General features: G+C 50.9%; 6 protein-coding genes across 6 annotated transcripts; 3 read left to right on the top strand and 3 right to left on the bottom strand.

The window, feature by feature from the left end:
* Positions 1–1197: 1197 nt before the first annotated feature.
* Positions 1198–3010, bottom strand: N7532_003320 (kleisin alpha; the record flags this gene model as incomplete). The annotated part of the gene is made up of 3 exons (XM_056615814.1): positions 1198–2244; positions 2307–2678; positions 2747–3010. The coding sequence occupies 3 exons, from the start codon at positions 3008–3010 to the stop codon at positions 1198–1200; spliced, it is 1683 nt and encodes a 560-aa protein (XP_056476171.1).
* Positions 3011–6167: 3157 nt separating this feature from the next.
* Positions 6168–9495, top strand: pmr1 (Ca(2+)/Mn(2+)-transporting P-type ATPase PMR1; the record flags this gene model as incomplete). Its single annotated transcript, XM_056615813.1, has 3 exons — positions 6168–6278; positions 6388–8869; positions 8918–9495. The coding sequence occupies 3 exons, from the start codon at positions 6168–6170 to the stop codon at positions 9493–9495; spliced, it is 3171 nt and encodes a 1056-aa protein (XP_056476170.1).
* Positions 9496–9638: 143 nt separating this feature from the next.
* On the top strand, positions 9639–9931 carry N7532_003318 (uncharacterized protein; the record flags this gene model as incomplete). The annotated part of the gene is made up of 2 exons (XM_056615812.1): positions 9639–9665; positions 9689–9931. 2 exons carry the CDS (start codon positions 9639–9641, stop codon positions 9929–9931), a joined length of 270 nt encoding a protein of 89 aa, XP_056476169.1.
* Positions 9932–10362: 431 nt separating this feature from the next.
* N7532_003317 (M20 family metallopeptidase) lies at positions 10363–11828 on the bottom strand (the record flags this gene model as incomplete). The annotated part of the gene is made up of 5 exons (XM_056615811.1): positions 10363–10610; positions 10662–10789; positions 10851–11237; positions 11292–11674; positions 11727–11828. 5 exons carry the CDS (start codon positions 11826–11828, stop codon positions 10363–10365), a joined length of 1248 nt encoding a protein of 415 aa, XP_056476168.1.
* A 1826-nt stretch (positions 11829–13654) lies between these two features.
* On the top strand, positions 13655–15517 carry N7532_003316 (uncharacterized protein; the record flags this gene model as incomplete). The annotated part of the gene is made up of 4 exons (XM_056615810.1): positions 13655–13779; positions 13837–13989; positions 14042–14503; positions 14569–15517. The coding sequence occupies 4 exons, from the start codon at positions 13655–13657 to the stop codon at positions 15515–15517; spliced, it is 1689 nt and encodes a 562-aa protein (XP_056476167.1).
* Positions 15518–15835: 318 nt separating this feature from the next.
* On the bottom strand, positions 15836–17520 carry N7532_003315 (CFEM domain-containing protein; the record flags this gene model as incomplete). The annotated part of the gene is made up of 4 exons (XM_056615809.1): positions 15836–16000; positions 16084–17166; positions 17223–17393; positions 17452–17520. The coding sequence occupies 4 exons, from the start codon at positions 17518–17520 to the stop codon at positions 15836–15838; spliced, it is 1488 nt and encodes a 495-aa protein (XP_056476166.1).
* Positions 17521–21089: the final 3569 nt, after the last annotated feature.

Raw genomic sequence — 21089 nt, 5'->3', positions numbered from 1 at the left:
ATTTTTGAAGCGATTCCTCTTCCAATTGGGTTAATTTGTGGTTGTTGGCGCGTGTGGTAGAGCGAAACGCGCCTCCTTTCATACGGCGTTGTAGTGTGGTATATGGAACGTCGAATTGCTTCGCTGCTTCGCGAATAGAAGTAATTTCGTCATTTTTGAGAGCTTGTATAGCAAGTAGGATTCGGCCTTCCTGCTCAGTCGAATTTTGTTGAGATTGAGTGCGAATTGGTGGCATGGTATGTGGTTGAATAGGACGCGTTGCAGAACGCGGTCGGAAATTGGGCGGGTGATCCGCTCGCTTACATGATCCACTCGCTTACGGGTTACGTTAACATTTGATTTCGTATCCACTTTGGTACTTTTCGCTGATATCATACGGTCACGGAGTCTCCACTTCAATGGGATTGTCTACGCAGCAACATCTGGCGTGAATTATGTAAGAAATAACGGGGTAGATGAATGAGAGTATCTACACTCCGTTATCTACGGCCTGCTTACCTTTTTTTTTTATTTCTGCGGTTCGCTGAATCATTTTAGTCGTCATTAGAGTACCTAAGGCACCTAAAGTTCAGATATGGCTATCAGATTGTAGCAGACGAGTGCGGTGTGGAGTTTATGTGAGCTATGTGACGCATCGGAGAAAATAAGCAAATTGGCTTCACGTTTATTTGATCTTGAGTAATCTTCCGATCCGTTGTTTAGTTGGCTCAAGAGCGTTGCACGTGTACAGGCTGCAGGTCATACTGGTATAAGGCGGCCAGTAATAGATCGTATGCATGGCAGCGCGGGATTCGGAGCGCAATCTTGGTTCGATATGTAGAAATAGGTAGGCCTTCACGCTTAATGTCTTATAAAATTCGAGGCTTCGACTTATACATTATCATTAGGCACAATTTACAGAGAACACTGTAGATAAAGCAACACATGAATCGATTGGTATGTTCAATTAACTACGTTGCTAGCACTACTAACCCATGTAACCTCTCACTCCGAAGCAACAAACTGTCCATCAAGAACACCTCGTAAAAACATAAAACAACCATTCTCCAATCCATAACTCCTGACAGCGCAAAAGTAAACGCTATCCCAGACCAATTATCGGATCTTCCAGAAACCCAAGAACCATCCCAAACTCAGCTATACACGAATGGAATTTTGACGCCCGGTATTTCCCAGTGATGAAAAAAAGCAAGTCATCTACAGAACTTGGGCCAGCTGGCTGGCGGCGGTAGCGCTCTCCTCGGCCCAGGAGCCCCAGAGGTTCTGCTTGCCGCGGATCTTCAGGGGTGCACCGATGGCCTTGTTGCTCTGCTCGACCTTGACAGCATCCTTGGTGGCTAGCACCAAGGTTTCGAAGAACATCTTGGTGGCGTCGGCCTTGGTGGAGCGCTGCTCGGGGAGGAGGTCCTGGAACAGAACGCTCTTCCTCTGCTCGGAGTCACCGAGGCGCTCGCGCAGGATGTGGACGGCGTGCTTGGTGCCCATGGAGACGGGCTCATTGTCAACGGGGCGAATGGTGTCATCCAGGTCTTCGAGGGGTGCGTTCATCCCGTCATCAGAGTCCAGGTTCAGGTCGTCATTGCCAGCGTCACCGGGAAAGTCAATCTCGGAGTGCTGGTTCATGGTGGTGCCGAGGGCGATACCCTCATCCTCGGGCACAATAGCCTCCTCATCACCAAGTTCCAGAGCGGGAACGTCGGCGCCGGGAACCTCCATGTCAGAGATACCGCTGTCGCGCTTGCGCTTGAGCTCACCAGCCTTCTTGACGGAGTCCAGAGACAACAGTCCACGCAGCTCGGGAGCCCAGGCACGGCCGCGCTCCTCGCCAAAGATGCTAGACACAAAGTCACCGTTCTTCTGGCGAGTCATGAGGGTGAGCAGAACAGGGTCGCGGGGAAGAAGAGTCGATGGATTCATGATGGCAGAGCGGTCGTTCTGCATCGCCTTGATCTCAGTGGTCGAGAAGTGGGTTTTTTGGTCCATGGGAATGAAGTTGACCACCTTTTGGCGCTTGGAGCGAGGGCCTTGAGCATTCATGTCAATAGCAGAGGCTTCACGGTTGTACTCCTCCTCGAGCTGATGCATTTGAACAGAGCCGGCATCGGAAAGGGGGCTTTCCGTGTCACGAACACGGTTGTCACCGGCGCGAGGGGTCTCGCCATCAAGGTCACCATGGCCGAATTCCATTCCACCGTCCGGAAGCAGATTATCAATGTTGTCGTGGGCATCAGTGCCCATGTCCATCTGATCCAGAGGAGCGTCGTCGTCGCCAATGTCGAGATCGAGGTCGTTATCAATCAGTTTACCAGAGTCGCTAATGTAATCATCTTCCAGAGGACGGGCCGGGGGGCATCACGACCAACTTCCATGGAGCGGTCAAGGCCAAGAGGGATTTCGTCTTCACCCAGGTCCAGGTCAACGAGAGTGTGATCCTCGAGGCGAGCCGGCTCTTGGGAGACGGAGCGGCGGTAACTGTTGTCGGGGAGAAGCTGGCTGCTGCCGAAATCCATTGGAGCGGGACGCTTGCCGTCGGTCTCCATGCTGAGGTTTTGGGGGAATAAAAGCGATGTATCAAGATTGGTGAACAGGTCCGACTCGGTCAGCACATCAGGGAGTGTAATACCACCCGGCGCGACAACAGTGGATGTCAGATCATTATTGTTGGTAAGACGGAATGCCTGCATACGATTAAATTAGCATCAATGTTTAACGAGTGAATGTCGCGTGGGCATCAGTGAATACGCACCATTTTGATTTTCATGAGGGCCTCGTTACAATCGTCGAGCAGGTAACGCGCTTTACGGCTGTAAATACGCACAACTCCCAGCAGCAGCTGACCACTCAGTCGCAAAGCCATGGGGGCTTGGCCTTGGTCAACAATGGCGCTGACACTCCCCTCAATGTCGGATTGGAGGATATGCGACTTGGACAATTTGCGCTCGATGTTGGCCGACAGCCAGACGCGGGCCAGTGGCCCCGTCTTTGACAGAAGAGTCTCAGAGTAGAACATGACGCGTGCTGTAAAAGGTGAATATGATATAACGACGGGTCCTATCCAAGTGATGTACAGGCAACACCCGCCCGGCGCGGGGTGAAGCGTGGCAGGGGTTGACGCGCTGAGGACCGGGAAAACAACAGACGGTGGCGATGTCTATCACGGGCAAGATTCGGTCGCAGGCGAAAGGGACGAGGGGATGCGACTAAAAAAAGTACAAATAAAAATGGACGAGACAAAGGCGCGTTCAAGTCACGTCTTTGAGGCGCGAGGGATGGGACAACGGGAGTTGCGCGTCGATGGGAACTTAGGCATCGAACTTCCCAGTCAGGTGCCGGCTGGAATGAAATAGAGGGGGCTGGGAAACCACGGGAATGCTGAGTCATCGCTTATGTTAACGTAACCCGTAAGCGAGTGGATCATGTAAGCCAGCGGATCACTTACCCAACTACCCAGCCACGAAAATATATATAAAATAACCACCAACCAATATATTCAATTAACACTGTTCACACACTAATTAGGGCACCTAGTTCTCTTATGCCCTATATTCCAACAATTTGAACACCTCGGCGGCGCTCTCTGATTGGCCGAATTCGCTACCGCAGCCGCCGCCGTATTGTCTATGATCTCTGCTTCAACACCATTTGCCTCCTTCTCAATACGCTCCTGAGCCTCACCAACAGTCATCCCACCATTATTAGCTATTCGCCGATTTGGTAATGCCCTTTTTCGCTTTTGGTGGGCATTTTCAGCGCGTAACCGCTCATTCTCATTGCTTACTAGAGCAACCTGATGAATTGCTTGTTCAGCGCCCTTGATTAGCTGCTGTAACGCAATCTTAGCAGGACTTGGGGGCGTATATGAGCGTTGCCGTAGTAGTGTTTTGATTGAAGAAGCCTGCCGTCGGATATCAACTGGATGAATTGGCGTGTGAGGTATGAAATCGCGGCTACTATCACTACCACGGCTGGTTGGAGGGGTTGGTGTTCGAAGCTGAATATCAAGAATATTAAGCACTCGCTGTGGCTGATATGGTATAAGTCCTGCAGCGGCGAAGCTATTTGATATCGTAGCTGGTTTATATACCTCTGTACGCGTCTGAGGATATGAGGCCAGAAAATCAAGCTTATCAATATGATTAACGCCATTTCGCATCTTAGCCTGAACGTGTTGTCCGTATAGCCGTTTCAAAACAGCAAAACAGCCAATATCGAGAGGTTGAAGTAAATGAGAAGAGTGCGGAGGCATACAGATTGGAATAATCTGGTTTTGCTGGCAAATATCGTCGAATTGAGGTGTAACATGGCTTCCGTGGCCATCCATCACTAATAGCCGCCATACCCCATGTCGACAGTTGGTAGTATGCGGAATAAAGTGTTTTTCAAGCCAAGCAAGACCAATTTGATCCGTAGTCCAGCCATTTGCACTAACTTCAAAGCGCCAGTCTCTTGGCGGAGTAGTAAACCACGCTGAGTTGAAGTTTTTGCCTTTAAAGATAATAGTCGGCGGGAGAACATTAGATCGGTTAATACACTCGATCGCTGTAACCCACTCTCGATTACCTGGCTGCATAAGCTTCCTTTTGCCGTAGTATTCAGCACGTGTGACTACACGTGAAGTGCTTGCTAGGCCCATTGCGAAGCCAGTTTCGTCAAAATTCCAGATATCATTCTCATGAATACCATATTGAATAATGACCTGTCGGAATCGATCAAACCACTCTTGTATAATCTTCGGATCCTCACATAACGCGCGTTTGTAGTCATATCGACGTGAAAAGCGTGTTTTGAGCTCAGGGCAGCGTTGGATATAGTTATATACCCATTTACTACCAACCGACTGAGGCGTGCGTTCTCCACGTTTTAAGAGCAGTATATTGGCCATTTCTCGCACCATATCTTGCCTAGGCGCAACACCACGTGAATCCAGCGAAATTATCCATTTTTGAAGCGATTCCTCTTCCAATTGGGTTAATTTGTGGTTGTTGGCGCGTGTGGTAGAGCGAAACGCGCCTCCTTTCATACGGCGTTGTAGTGTGGTATATGGAACGTCGAATTGCTTCGCTGCTTCGCGAATAGAAGTAATTTCGTCATTTTTGAGAGCTTGTATAGCAAGTAGGATTCGGCCTTCCTGCTCAGTCGAATTTTGTTGAGATTGAGTGCGAATTGGTGGCATGGTATGTGGTTGAATAGGACGCGTTGCAGAACGCGGTCGGAAATTGGGCGGGTGATCCGCTCGCTTACATGATCCACTCGCTTACGGGTTACGTTATCTCAACAAAACGATAGTTATGCTTAGGGGGTCCATGCAAATCAAAGAACAAGCAAATCGATACAATTGGCTCGAGAAATCGTGATAAACAAGAACTAGTTAACAGTATTCTTTTGATGTACAGTGTAGATCAGTTGAATTGAGGGAAATTGTGTCGCGAAATTCAACGAATGCCACATAGAAGTACCAGGTTTACAGCATACAACAGCCATCACGTCCATGACATGACCTGAAATGATTTATTTTCCAAAAGCCTCCTGAATACACCCTTCGTAGATTTTTCGATTCAAATATTTTATTTCCGATCCATCAATGCTACCATAGTTTATATGTATAGGGACAACTCAGCTGTCAATATACACGATCTGCTTGGAATGATGCTAAAATACGAACTCTCTAATATGGAATTAAGAAGATTTCTTTACTAACCTTGCAAATAAAAGTCGAAGATACAAAAATTTAGGCGCTGTACCACTTCGGAACTCCTGGGTCGGGCTGGTCGAGACTCCAGTATCAGCCTGCCTAATGCGGCTCGGATCAACCTCTCCGCCGTCACTAGCTCCTTTTGGCAAAGCATCATCACTCCTTCCAAGCGCATTCGACCGCTATTCCAGTCCGCGCGTCTGAGATTTTGCCCCTGTTCCCTGTTTTTCTCGGGTTCTTTCTTCTCGTCTACCGACGGCCTTTTCATTCTTGCATTGCGCGGCTCCCTTACTCCCCTCTTGTCCTCTGCGAACCCCATCCACCTGGGACGTTGCTGCCAGATCGCATCGTCAAGAACGTGGCCCTTCGACAACAAATTCCCGATCTAGACGGGATGAGCCTCGCTCTGAACTAAGCCCGACGTGTCGTTTTCCTTTCGCTTCTTTCCCACGTTCTGTCCGCCAAGGCATGAGAGATGTCAAGGTCGACGACACCTGCGTTACCTCTGCATAATGCACCCAGCTTTGAGTCTCCGCGGCCCGCATCTACCAACCCCCTAGGTGGCCGACCAGATGCGCCCTCTTCGGTAAGCCTCTCGACCGATGTTTCCCATGGCTGTCATGTTATTTTAGCCCTCGAAGCCAAGGCGTCCGTTGAAGCCACCTCTCCGCTAACCCCCGGATCTGCACTCCCAGGCTTCCACCTCCACATATTCGTGGCTCGAACCCCACGAAACGGCTGAACGACTTCATACCTCCCTCTTACATGGTCTGACACCCGCGGAAGCTGAAATTCGCCTGGCTCGTGATGGACCCAACGAATTGCCTCATGAAGAGCCGGAACCCCTCTGGCTGCGATTCTTCAAGCAATTCAAGGAAACTCTCATTCTGCTCCTGCTGGGCTCGGCCGGGATTTCGTTCGTGATGGGCAACTATGACGATGCCATCAGTATCACGCTTGCAGTCACAATCGTTGTAACGGTCGGCTTCGTTCAGGAGTACCGGTCGGAGAAGTCGCTGGAGGCACTGAACCGACTCGTACCTCACTATGCCCACCTCATTCGCGATCTTCCATCAGCTGCTGGAAAGGAAAACACCGCACTGGGAGACTCTGGCTCGGAATCAGAGGGATTGAGGAGCAAGAGCCCTGGCGCGGCGGCCGCTGCGTTGAAGGCCTCGACAACGGTCCCCGCAACGGACTTGGTACCAGGCGACCTAGTTCTGTTCTCTACAGGCGACCGTATCCCCGCTGACATCCGCATCACGAACGCCACCGACCTTTCTATCGATGAATCCAACTTGACCGGCGAAAATGAGCCCGTGGTCAAGTTTAGCGCCGCTCTCCGCAGTACACTCGGTGGATCTCTTGCCGCTCCTAGCTCCTTCAAACCTCCCCGTTCGCCATTCTACGATGCTCCTGCGACTGGTGCCGTTGGTGCAGACATCCGCCTCAATGAGCAGCACAACATTGCTTTTATGGGTACTCTTGTTCGCTCAGGCTATGGCCAGGGGATTGTGATTTCAACTGGCGCAAAGACCGAGTTTGGAAGTATCTCGGCCTCGCTTCAGGAGATTGAGAGCCCACGAACTCCCCTGCAACTGTCTATGGATCGACTTGGTCAGGAATTGAGTTACATCTCGTTCGGTGTCATTGGTTTGATCGTCGTCATTGGGCTGCTTCAAGGTCGTAAGCTGCTTGAGATGTTCACAATCGGTGTTTCACTCGCCGTGGCTGCCATTCCCGAAGGTCTCCCCATCATTGTTACTGTTACTCTGGCTCTGGGTGTATTGCGCATGGCCAAGAGAGGGGCTATCATGCGACGACTTCCTAGCGTCGAAACCCTCGGTTCCGTCAATGTTGTCTGCAGTGACAAGACAGGAACACTTACACTGAACCATATGACGGTGACAAAGATGTGGCACTTTGACTCTACTGAACCATTTGAAGTCCAACGGGATATGACCTCCGTCCTCTCGCCTGGTCCTGCTGCTCAAACCATTCTGCGAGTTGGTAATATTGCAAACAATGCTCGGCTCTCCCGTATCCACGCCAACTCTCCCGCAAGTGCCTCGTCTGCGGCCGTTCTTTCTTCTACCGTTGACCGAAACTCGAGCGCCGTGAAAAGCCGTTGGGTTGGACAGCCGACCGATGTCGCCATTCTCGATTTGCTGGATATCCTGGGCGAGGACGATGTCCGTGATCGCATCAAAGCTCGCGTTTCCGAGACACCGTTTAGCTCGGAGCGCAAGTGGATGGGTGTGATCATTGGTAGTGGCAGCTCCGGCGATTCAGATGTTGCATACATCAAGGGTGCCGTCGAACAGGTTCTGGCTCGCACAGATACCTATCTGACCAAGGACGGTCGTGAAGTCATCCTGGATGAACCTCGCCGTAACACTATTCGCGAAGCTGCTGAGCACATGGCCAGCGAGGGCCTGCGAGTTCTTGCTTTTGCTAGCGGCTCGGTTCGGGACACATCCCGGGGCATGAGGGGATTCAACAGCCGGTCCAATACCCCCAGAGGCAGCCCTGCTGATGATGACGACCGCTACAACGGATTGGTGTTTGCCGGTCTTGTTGGCATGAACGACCCTCCTCGTCGGGATGTCCACAAATCGATCCGCCGTTTGATGTCAGGTGGTGTCCGAGTTATCATGATTACCGGTGACGCGGAAACCACTGCAGTGGCTATCGCTAAGAAACTTGGAATTCCCGTCAATGAGTCTGGCGGTGCACGATCTGTTCTCCGCGGTGATGAACTCGACCACATGACCACAGGCGAGCTGGCCCAGGCGATTGCTACCACTTCCATCTTCGCCCGAACTAGCCCCGATCACAAGATGAAAATTGTACGCGCGCTTCAGTCCCGTGGCGATGTGGTTGCCATGACTGGTGACGGAGTCAATGATGCCCCCGCTCTAAAGAAGGCCGATATTGGCATTTCAATGGGCAAGCTTGGCACGGATGTTGCCAAGGAGGCTGCGGACATGATTCTCACGGATGACGACTTTTCAACTATTCTGCGTGCCATTGAGCAAGGCAAGGGCATTTTCTACAATATTCAAAACTTCATCACCTTCCAGTTGAGCACCAGTGTCGCTGCCCTCAGTCTGGTCCTGCTTAGCACTACCCTCGGCTTCAAGAATCCACTCAATGCCATGCAGATTCTGTGGATCAGTAGGTTCCACCCTTTAATTTAACACTCTTCATCCCTCCTAACCACAGTCAGACATTCTCATGGACGGACCCCCGCCCAATCTCTCGGTGTCGAACCCGTCGACCCAACAATCATGAACCGTCCCCCACGCCCCAAGACCGCGCGGGTCCTCACGAAACCTCTCATTCAGCGAGTCCTCACTTCCGCCATGGTCATCATGCTAGGCACACTCGCCATCTACATCCACGAAATGGGCGACATCGACGACGGCCAGCCCATCGGCAAGCGCTCCCGCGTCGTAACCGCCCATGACACAACCATGACATTCACCTGCTTCGTCCTTTTTGACATGTTCAACGCCCTTACCTGCCGCAGCGAAGGAAAATCCGTCCTGCGCGGCGAAATCTCCCTCCTCGGCAACAAGATGTTCAACTACGCCGTTCTCGGCTCGCTGGCCGGGCAAGCCTGCGTCATCTATTTGCCTTTCCTCCAGCGCATCTTCCAGACCGAGCCGCTGAGCTTCGGATCGCTCTTCAAGCTGATCTGCCTTGCCAGCTCCGTGTTCTGGGTCGATGAGGGACGTAAGTACATGCATGCGCTCCAGCGTCGACGCGGCCTGGGCGTTGGATATAGTGCCAATGTCTGATATCCTTGCGCACTCTGCTTTGAATGGATATTGTGAACTTGTAACCTATTTGATCGGATTGATATCCCCATACATAATAGAGCCGTTTTGTCTGCAGCAGTATCTGCATGACTGTAAACGCACAGCGTGTAAATGAAGTCTTAATGCAACGTGATTCCGATGATCCTCCTGTGTGAAAATACCTGTAGTGTAGACAAGTTCCCGGCGCTTGGCCGGTGGCAGCCCGGTATTCTATCCTAGAGTACTTTCAGCGACACTGCTTGAAGCAAGGGGTAAGGTCCTCAACACCACTGAAGAAAAACGAGGCAGCAAAAAAAATCCAACTCAAATCACGAAAAAAACAACAAAAAAGTTTGACCGACGCAGGGGTCGAACCTGCAATCTCTTGATTCGTAGTCAAGCGCCTTGCCATTGGGCCAGCCGGCCAGATTGTTGAAGAAATGCTGCAGATTTTGCAATAAGTGTGGAGCCATTGTGGGGTAGGGCTGCAGCGCGGAGCGTGGCGGATTTGGGTTCCGCGATGGGACGGAAGAGTGCTCTCGGTGGGTGGAATTGCCAACGATATGGTTTATTCGTGTTGTGGTGTCTTTAAATGGCTTGAAACGAGATTGGAGGCCTTCTGGTTAATTTCGTGTCGTTTAGGAGGTGGTTTTTCGTTGTTTGGTCTTGGGTTGGTATTCGTCTGATCAATGTCGTCCGAAATATATATCAGATGAAAAGTCCAAATCTGCTTCCGTATACATATACCTTTCCTAAATGCTGCATCATAGCACTACGTTCTTCGAGATTTGGATTCCAGTATATCCGAAGTGAGTTTAGCTCGCGAGATTTATTATCTGAAATGCACAAATAATATCAGGGCTAATCTTATTTCACTTGCTCACCAGAAGCAGGGACCTGTCCCTCCCATTGCGCCTTTGTTGAGTTGAAGAGCACATCATCTGTTAACATGTCCCACCCAAGAAGAGCCAAGCATTTACCAGTAATGACGGCTTCCACATGTGCCTCGTCTGTTCCCGCGCTGGCAGTAAATGACGGGTGGTGAGGGTAAGCGCCGGGGGGAGTTGGGATGCCGAACATTGAGTGGAGCGTCGGGACGGCATAGCTGACATTACCTGGAGAAATGTCAATAGATCAAGCCATGAAAAGGGCAAATATAGACATACCAGCATCAGTAGAGCCAGTCAGAACCTTCTCATATTTCTTTTCGCACGTCCGGCCAAGTTCCTGCATGTGCAGGGTATACCTCTCGCACAAGGTATCATTCAGTACGATATCGGTGTAAAGCTCCTTCCTATAACATCGTTAGTGACCAAAACTTTCGACGTCAAAAGATAGCAGCATTAAAAACACACTCCTCAATTTTAACTTCGCACCCCGTTGTCACAGCAGAACCCTCAAAACACCTCCGCACCCGCGCAATCAACTTTGCAAGACCCTCCAGACTGGGACTGCGAATCTGCCAGTAAGACTTCGTATACGCGGGAATGATATTCGCGACGGTAGGGACATCCAAGAACGCGCCGTGGATCCGCTCATCAGGCATAATCTGTTGTCGGAGAGTCGAAACACCATTGTAAGCCCCGACCAACGCGTCGAGGGCGTTCACGCCCTCCCACGGATTTCCGCCTGCATGTGCATTCTTTCCGAAATACTCCACGTAGAGCTCTTTGCGGGCATTCATTAGGATACCGGCGACGCCGTCGATTGGCTTTCCGGTGATATTCTTCGGGCCGCCGTGTCTGGAATTGAATCAGCACATACAGTTAACTGGATAGACTGTAAGGGGATCATACGCCATCAGTGAGACATCAACCTCCCTATATGCCCCCGCATCAATCAGCTTCGCCTTCCCACCACCATTTTCCTCAGCAGGTGTCCCGAGCAACTGGATCCGACCACCGATACCATATTCTTCCCGCAGACTAGCAAGCGCCAAGAATGCAGTGATACTAGCCGTCGCAATGAGATTGTGTCCGCACGCATGTCCGATACCCGGGAGAGCGTCATATTCCGCATTGAAATTCACAAGTCGTCCCTCCGTACCGCTGATACATTCGAAGGCGGTGTCGAGACCGTAAGCATGTCGGGTAACCGTGAAACCCTCGCTCTCGAGAAAGTCACAGATGTTATCGTGGGCTTCGTGTTCCTCGTAGGCGAGTTCCGGGTTGGACCAGATCTGGATTTCGTGAGATGGAGTCTACCGAGTACATTTCCGGCTCCAGACTCACAGCGTGATTTAAATCGCGGAGACCCTTAGCGACCTTTTCAAGGGCATTGTCCATTGCCCTGCGGACTTCTTCCGGGGGTATCGGGGCTGTTTTAATTGCCATATTGCCTGTTGTACCACACCGTAGTACGCAGAATCTTAATTGGAAGAGAATCATCGAGTGAAAGCCGCCACAGCCATCTTATTTATACCGCCAGGCGAACAGCCCCGCTCCCCAGAGTTACTCGACAAAGAAAGTCGTATGTAACACTGCTACCCCCGGTGTGGGGTAAACACGAGTATCTGATCGCCTGCGATCCTGGGTTATGCGCATATCGCAGCGATAATGCAGGGTCTGGAGCCGGATGATGGGGCGAGGGTGAGGGGCTGTCGACTATCGTCGTTACGATAGGTAGATAACCGATCGCATTCTTGAAAGTGGTTGGAGTGGCTTGGTGATTGCCGACATGCCCAATGGAATGTTTCCGCTCGCTCGCCAATCTGTCGGCAATATTTGTAGGTCCGAGCCGCTGCTGCCGAGCTGGTCATCTTGTTAACCTAGGTTGTTCTTCCCGCGGAAAACCGGTTGAAAAGACAAGAGGGCGCATGCAACAAGTTCATTGTCGTATTTGGATGGATGTTGGACTATTGGAATGACTTATTGGGGATCGTGGGGATTATCTCGTGATGGCTTGGCGGGTTTGCAAGTTGAGCAAACAACAGAGTCATCTTGTAGCTAAAGAGATAGATTGCTCTAGCGCTGGCTTTTTAGAAGAACCACATCGTTTTAAGGTGGTTGTCTCTTCCTATCGTAGTAATCTGGAGATTCTAGCAGTCCTTCCAGTTGTGATCAACGACAGGCACCGGTGCTTTTCGTCCCATAACCAGATCCCCACACCCCAATGGCCCATAAAAATTCCTCCAGGGCTGGATTCCTTTGAGAAAGTCTCAATCATATAGCATAGTTTAGCTTGGATGCCTGAAAAAATATAGATTTGTGTCAACCTGATATCACTAAAAGGAAGGCAAGAGGAGTAAGTCGCCAACTTAGACCACCAAGACCCCCAGGAAGACCCCGGGAAATGGCGTGACAGACGAATAAGACTGGCCCAAAGCGCTGGGCAAAAATTTTAGCATAAATCTGCAAGGCACAATTCCACAATCCCACACGTTCGTTTCTTCGTGAAGAGCGAGTCAAAAAATTGATAGTCTCGGGTGGCCCATATGACATCATGTAGAAGAATGCTCTCCACACCTCCGAGACAAAGGATTCCTCGGCCGCTGCACTTGCATAACCGTTATACTAATTACTCTTCGGATATGAGAGATGTGGTTTGTCCAGTCTCATTTCTAACTGCACTAACCATCTGTACAGCAGGCCGAGAAAGCACCAGACAGTCGATGCCCATGATATTCAGTAGATTCGCAAGCCGTCGATCAACCAAGACGCAAAGGCAAGCCACACCCGAACGTGAATCCACTTCGGAAGTACGGAGTAAAAGAAAAGGCACACGACACGAGCGGAATCAAAGTTGAACAAATTTCGTTAGCGAACCGGTTTGAAACCATCTCCATAAAACCCGCATCAGCAAGGAATCGCTGGCAAGGATGAGCGTGCGCCCCACAAAAACCGCAAGGGAAGGTGGAGCCATGCAGCGCGCCGGAGAAGTTAATTGGCACTCCGAAACGATTGCCACTTGATCCCGACCGGCTTCCCGAAGGAGTAGTTCAAAGAAGCCGGGCCAAACTAATTGGCTTTCGGCATGCCGAGTCGGATTATAATCGGGGCTACCAGACTCTGGAGGCCCCCAAACAAGTTCCAGAATGTAAGGACTCTCTCCGAGAAGGCGAGAGAGAGAAAAAGGGAACCGAGCGGTTCCGAGGCCTTTTTATTATTTTTTTCCTCCCCCGCTAGCTTGGACCTGACGTCTGATACAAAATTTGGACGAAATGGCTCAACAAGTGAGCAGCGGTAACTCAATCCATGAGGTCGGGCAGTCTCAGGCTCAGCCTCACAAGGTGACTGAGCCTGTTGCTGCGCAGCAGTCGAATTCTAGCCCGGGCTTACTGGGAAAGTCAGTTGCTCATGACGAATGTCATTTCATCTGAATTTGACGCTGACCTCTCCCCAGATTCAAGGGGCTTTTTTCCTCCGATGTTCGTGATGAGGTCCACAATTATAAGGATATCGAGATTCACACCTGGAATGGCCCCGATGATCCCGATAACCCTTTCAACTGGGAGATGAAATACAAGTGGCTCCTTACCCTCACTGTCTGCTTCATGTAAGATCCTCTCCCTGTTGCCGAACCATCAGCGCCAATTGACAAACCCCAGCTCCATCTTGACAGGTCTTCCGGCAGGAACATACGGCTCTGGAAATGACTGGATGGAAACCGAGTTTAATGTTCAAAATTCGCCATTCCCCAACCTTTACTGGGCGACCACGTCCTGGAACATGGGCGCTGCCTTTTGGCCGTTGATCTTCGTCCCACTTACTGAATCGTCTGGCCGAATGCCTGGTTACTTTGTGGCCTATATCATTCTGGTGATCTCGCTGTTTCCCTCCGCGTTTGCGAAGAACTTTGCGACGCTGGTTGTGACTCGGTTTTTTGGTGGCGGTGCTTCGTCAGTGTCTATCAACATTGTCGGAGGAAGTATTAGTGATGTCTGGTTTGGCGAGAAGGCCCGCAGTGTGCCTATGTCCATTTTCGGATTCACTAGTGTTGTTGGCATTGCGCTTGGTCCGTTTATTGGCTCTGCGATCGTGCAGATTCCTCGAAGTGAGCCTTGGAGATGGTGAGTTTGTCTTTCCCCTGCTGCTCCTTCTGTGATAGAAAAAGCTTACCAGACTTGCCATGAAGGATTTTCTACATCCAGATCATCTACAACGCAGCTCTGATCCCAGTCTTCTGGTTCATCCTCCGTGAGACCCGACCGGACGTCATCCTCAAAGCGCGCGCCCGCAAGCTGCGCAAGGAAACCGGACGACCCATATACGCCGCCGCAGAGATCGACGCACCTAACAAGCTCTCCCTGCTAAAGATCTCCTTCCAACGCCCAACCCGCATGTTGACCTCGGAACCCGTCGTAATCTTCTTCACGCTCTGGATCAGTTTCGCCTGGGGAATTCTGTACCTGTTCTTCTCCAGCGTGGTGCAAACCTACTCGACAAACTACCACTGGAGCACGCTGGCAACCGGCCTCGTGCAACTAGCCATCTCCGTTGGCGCCGTCATCGGCACAATCATCAACCCCATCCAGGACTGGTTCTACTTCCGCTCCGCAAAACGCAACACCGAGAAGCCGGGCCGCGCGATCCCCGAAGCGCGACTGTACACTGCCATTCCGGGAAGCTTGCTTTTCGCGGCTGGTCTGTTCTGGTACGGATGGGCTAGCCAGCCTGATGTGCACTGGATTGTCCCGACGATCGGTATTACGGCCGCAGGTATTGGAATCTATTCCATTTACATGGCTGTTGTGAACTACCTGACTGATGCGTATGAGCGGTATGCTGCGTCTGCGCTCTCGGCTGCCTCGCTGGGCCGGAACTCATTTGGCGCTTTCTTGCCGCTGGCTTCGCCTCAGCTGTTCAGCAACCTTGGTTTTGGCTGGGCTGGTACGCTGCTTGGTTTTATTGGAATTGCTTTGTCGGTTGTGCCGGTTGTGTTGGTCTGGAAGGGTCCTCAGATTCGGGCGAGGAGTACTTTCATGCGTGAGGCTATGTGGGAGCCTGAGGAGAAGGTCGAGATTGATCAGTCTGGTAAGAATGAGATGGGACCGTGTGCCGAGGGCGCCGAGGGCGTTGTGTAAGGGATACCCTGCTGCTGATGTCTTGACTGGTACTGTCGACTTTGGAATACTTTGATAGTGTATGTCTTGTGTATATAGAGACCTGCTTTATTTTCACGGAGAATTGGTTGCAAAAATTGAATGTTTTTATCCGTTATGAAAACATCGTGTATGGACCGTTCTGCAACGGGCTTATATTTGAATTAAATACAGTTTGCTTGGTTGTTGCCGTGGATAAAACAAGAGACTTAGCTCAGAAGAATGAGGAGAGATACAATACCTATAACCCATGGGAGCCCCGTAATTGTCTTCGCGGCAGCATTAGAGTGAGGGAAGGTCTCAGTTGACGTGTGACCCGACTGCGTCGACGAGGATCCGGGGGTCTTGCAAGTCGTAGTCATTGTGGCGGTAGTGAAAGAGGTACTCTGACTTGTTGGACTCGGGCATGGAGTAGAGGAGGTTGTCTGGCTGGACGAGCAGGAAGTAGAAGAAGTACCAGCCGAACTCTCAGGAGTAGGCACCACCAGGCCCACAGTGGTAGTAGAGCCACTGGTAAATGTGCTAAACCCAACCCGCGGACAGCTCACCGTGTGCGAGGACCAGGTAATTGTCGTCAAAGGAACCTCCGGAGTCGGCGGGATCGTTGTAGTCTGGACAGAGACAGGTAGAGTCGTAAAAGGCACGACTCTGGTCTGGGCAGGCGGGCCATTTGAAGACGTACCACTCGGGACAAGATCGATGATGGCAGGGTTCTTCGGGACGTACGGAGCGCAAATGCCCGCGAAGTAGGAGAGTGCGGATTCTTTCTCTTTCTCAGAAGTGCCCCAGGCGTGAATGCAGGACTGGACCTTGCCCGTAAATTCCGACGAGGGACAGAAGCAGGCGGCGTCGCCGTTGGAATCACATTTGGGGATCGAGAGCCATGTATTGATGCATTTAGGAACCAACTTGGGACACTGGGGAGGGGGGACGACGGGAGAGCTGGGGAGAGCAGGAGTCACGGTGCTGATGGGTTGCGCAGTTGTTGTGACCTCGTGAGGCCCCGAAGGGTACACGGTGGTTGACCCGACGAGGGTCGATGTGACGATGCCGTTCGAATGAGCCGGGCAGGAGGTAGCACTGGGCGGGCATTTGGTCACGGTAATGGTCGAGGTTGTCCACACGGTGAATGTGCTTTCGTGGACTTCGCTATGCGGGGGGCCTTCCACAGTAGGAGTAACCTGCTGGATTTCACTGGTAGGCGGAGGAGTGTGAAGGACGGGGGTTGACGGGATCTCCAGAATGGTAGACGAGTGAGTGGCCAGATGAGGAGGGATAGTGGCCACGCTCGAACTCGGATTAGGCTGGGGAGGAGACTTGGGTCCGCCAGAGCAGTCAAAGTTGATCTCGTGAATGTTGAAATCACACTCGCCGAACTTGCTCTCTTCAGGAAGCATGAACTTGACCGAAACAGCACCACCACACTGGTCATTGCTGACATCGTGTCCCTCGGGGGTGCTGAAAGCTATCTGGCGACAAGAAGACCCATCGGCCAGCTCGTAGGTGATGAGGACATCGGTTTTCCTAGACGTCGAGAGGTGGAACTTTCGGACGGAGAAGGGAGCGTCGACGGCGTCCATCTGAAGTGTGTACCCATCATCGCGGTTCAGTTTTCCCATGATGCATTTTCCCTTTTTTGAGAAGTGAGTATTTGTATTCGATCTCATGTTGAACTGACTATGCTTACACCAGATGAATTGCAGGCATTTTTCGGAGAAAATCCCGTAAACCTGAAGCCTTCAAAGGTCCAGTTGTCGCCATTTGCCAACTCAGACCAGTCAAAGCCGGTCTTTTGGGACTCGAGACATTGGTTGTCCGTATTTTCTGGGCTGGGATAGCAAGTGTCCGTTCCCCACCACTGCAGAACATGGTTTAGAATCAACACTATAATTGCAAGGCGGAGGCTGAATACTCACAAGGCCCTGAGGATGAGCGGCTGCAAGGGCAGCAAAGGTGGAAATTGAAACGAGAGAAACCCCCTTCATGACGATAATTACGAACAATTAAATAAGGAGCGTGTCTGAAACGAGAGTTGCGAGGATTAATGAGAGACAGCAATGGCCCTCGAAACGAAATTTAAAAAAGGCGAAATGGCGTGAATTGTCGACTGAATTGGCGATGGCGTATAATCTACGAGATGAAGGAAAACCCTGGCATTTTAAGCCTCGAAATTTGATGTACTAGAGGTCTAGAGCTACCAGGTTTTAATGTTTACTATCAACAAGCACTATGGAATGTAGTGAGTGAGAAGAATCAAAAGTGAATCCCTGTAGCAAATGGCACAACTTGCTTGTGTAGACCCAATCGGCAAAATTGGCCTTTCCGGAGATTTATAGCCCAAATATGCGAATGCAGTATCTGTGGCGTTTCTTTGAAGGGGTAGGCACGGAAGTCGGAATGCGGGATGGAAAAAGTCAAAACCAAGGTTCTGCAAGGGATGTCACACTTGTGGTTCTGAAGCCGAGCGAAACACAGCACTTTCTAAATGTTTGCCTTGGGCAAGAAAAGAAAGTAGGCAGAGCTGGTACTAATATATCCCCAGATTTTGTCTCAGCTTGAGATAAGATTTAAAAGCGCAAACATGAGAAAGCATACTCGTTCCGTTCAAAGCCAGCCGAAAACCAAAACAGCTCTCTAGGAGCAGGCTTGAGATCGCTTTGAAAGGTCGTCACTGAGCTAGACCAGTTAACCGGGATTTGACTCAGCAGTCATAGGCTAGGGCTCTCACAATGTACTCTAGGTAGTCTAGAGCGGCGCTTATTATTGGCGGCCATGACATTCCGAGTGTGTGATCACGTACGCGACCTCAGTGATTACTACTAGGTAGTAGGTGCGAAAGAATGAAGAAACCTGATGGCCTCGGGAACCCCCAGATTCCACGGCACAAAAGACCCAAATTTGCCACCGTACTCGCTCGCAGGTCTTTGCCGCTGGGTGTTTCCTGCCGAAAAGCAGCATAAAAGGCGGTATGTTGCTTTTGTTTACAACATGATTGCCCAAAGCCTGGAGTTCAAAATGAACCGGTTCGAAGCACGCGAAAATGGCGCCCAAACATGAATTTTGACACCAAGTAGGAATTCGAAGGTCACAGTTATATCAGGAGCAATGCCGGGCCTCGTGGATTTTCAGAAAGAGGAGGTCCAGAGGTATAATCCGTGGTGAAGGATGGAACTCTATTGTGTGAGAATGAGAAACATCTTTATTCACTCTGTTCCGTATTGGAGAGTTTGCGGGGTAAGCTTGGACCTTTCGACCTAACTGAACAATTGAAACTGGAAGCTTGTTTTGTGCTGGTAGATGTGACGTACCAGGGTCATAGCAAGTATTTCAGATATCAAACACAATAAACACACCAGTTTTCCACTTCTGTTTTGCCAGAAGTAGCATTTGAGGTTCGCCGGTATGTCCTAGTCAATCGTTGCCTTTGAGGATCTTGAGAGCGACTAGGTATGTGTCCACTAAAGCAGACCAAGCTTGCTCCCAAGGTGCATTATTGTCCGAGATGTTGACGAGTACTCTACGAGGCCTTTGCTCCAGCGCCATCCTGGGTATCGTCAGTGTAATTCACGCCCCTCAAAAAAGCAGAATCGTATTCTGCTTCGTGTTCGATCTCAGGCTCTTTGAATAGCTGTTTGGCAATCTTCCGCTTAGAGCATTGCTTATTTCTTCCCCTAGGCTCTCAACAGATTCATGGTACGCGACACACCAAATGCCTGGAGGCGCATAGTCACGTAGGCCGAGGTCTTCAAACAATGCAGAACATTTCTGCCGGCACTGAGCCGCGCCTGTACCTCTCGAGGAGACACAACCAGGCCAATCGCCCAATGGGTAGAATGGGCTTCGCTTAAGCGTCTCCAGATCGCCCTCTACCTCGCGATGTATATGAATGGCAACCGAAGACATGCTCGACGAGTGAGCCTGGTGTCCGCAGACTAGAAGACTGAAATAAACAGTCCTCGTCAATCGCTGCCGACGCCCTCCCAAGGAGGACTCAGAAAGGGACCGACCATGATCAACACAAGGTGCTGCATGATTTGCTCGTGGATATGCTAGTTACTCCCCTGTTAGTACTTCGACAAGGGCCCCCGCGTTGCAAATGTGAATGTATGGGACAGTGTCGGTTAGCTCGAGGGCACGAAGTCTGTAGATGGAAATTGTTAGTAAAGTAAGAGCCTCCAAGTAGGCTTGTGATCGCGTAAGTGCACTAATAACTATAAAGTCGACCGATATTCTTGTTTAGTTCTAGACCCCCGTAAAGGCAATCGCACACTTTTCCAAGACGCCTCTCACTAGTCTGTCCACCGTAGTATCCAGCGCCTTATCCAGCAATGACGAGATTGTTCCAATAACTGTTGCACACTGCGACAGCGATGATGGTAACTATTTCCTGGACGGCCCATGTTGCCAGTGCGATTCGTGTTTTCGACATCCAGAGTCGAGGATGGCCAGCGGGGAGGGTCCAGGTGTAGGCGCGGAGAAAGGGGGATACCAGATCGTTGGGATGCGCGGGGATGCGCGGGTGTCGGTGAAGCAGGAAGTCTGGTAGCATACGCGTAGTGCGATTCATTTACGAGCCCCAAGATATCCATAGGTGTGGTGACATGGCGCTCTCATAAATGGGCTATGAGAGGGCGGGCATAGATGTGTAGCAAATGGATGGTCGGAGAATGGAATGGCCAGAACCATGGAACAGTACTATTATTAGTATCATATTTTTTTGCTTTTTCCTGAATACTTTCAGCTTGTATCTTTACAGGACGAGGGGTAAAGAGGGTCTGAGGTGTGGTGTCGGCGTGGACAGGATTTGAAAGCAGATCGTTCTTGAAACTTGAACTGTGAGGATTTGTACATAGATGTCTCGCATCTTTGATGCAAAATGGCCGCCTGATTTCCCGCCCCATTACGCAAAATCCCCGTGCCTGCCTCTCGTGTACACTTGTAACAATTTGCTGTTCCTCGTATTAGGCGCCCTTTCCCCTGATGGCTAGCAAGAAAGGCAATCGGTCCATTTGAGAAGACACGTACCAGCGCCTTGCCCGTATCGGAAGGAGCCGAGGTACCTTCGGGTCCCTTCCCTTATCGATCTGCTAGTCCGTGAGGCTCTTGCAGGGGGTGGGGGTGCGTGGCGATTGAGTTTCACCACGACGATTAGCTCTCAATCGAACTCCCTCGCCACCACGGTTTCAGCTGTGGAGCTTGCTAGGCACATGGGGGACTCGCGTCCACCGCCCCCAAGGAATGACGAATCCCCGCAGATCAGTCCTGGTCAGCCTCCGACTCTGGGGTTTGCGATTGCAGGTATGCGCTAAGAACCGATGACTGAAAAGGCAGGTGGGCACACTGAGCGGGTATGCCACCCACACTCTGCAGGGTCTTTTTACTGCGGAATGAAGAGGGACAGGCGCTCGACCCTGGCTCCAGCTTTCAAGGCTTCAAGTTATTGTATCTAGTGACCACTAACATTTCAGGAATGGCACTGCCGTCGATATTGGGCCCTCTTGTTGTGACATAGTTACATATCTTATTCCTCGAACTCCCGGAAATGCGTTCTGAC

The sequence above is a fragment of the Penicillium argentinense genome (genome assembly GCF_028826775.1).
Source record: "Penicillium argentinense strain IBT 30761 chromosome Unknown utg000004l_segment0_segment0, whole genome shotgun sequence".
Taxonomy (NCBI): domain Eukaryota; kingdom Fungi; phylum Ascomycota; class Eurotiomycetes; order Eurotiales; family Aspergillaceae; genus Penicillium; species Penicillium argentinense.
The sequence above is the reverse complement of the archived record's forward strand: the minus strand, read 5'-3'. Positions and strand labels throughout refer to the sequence as shown.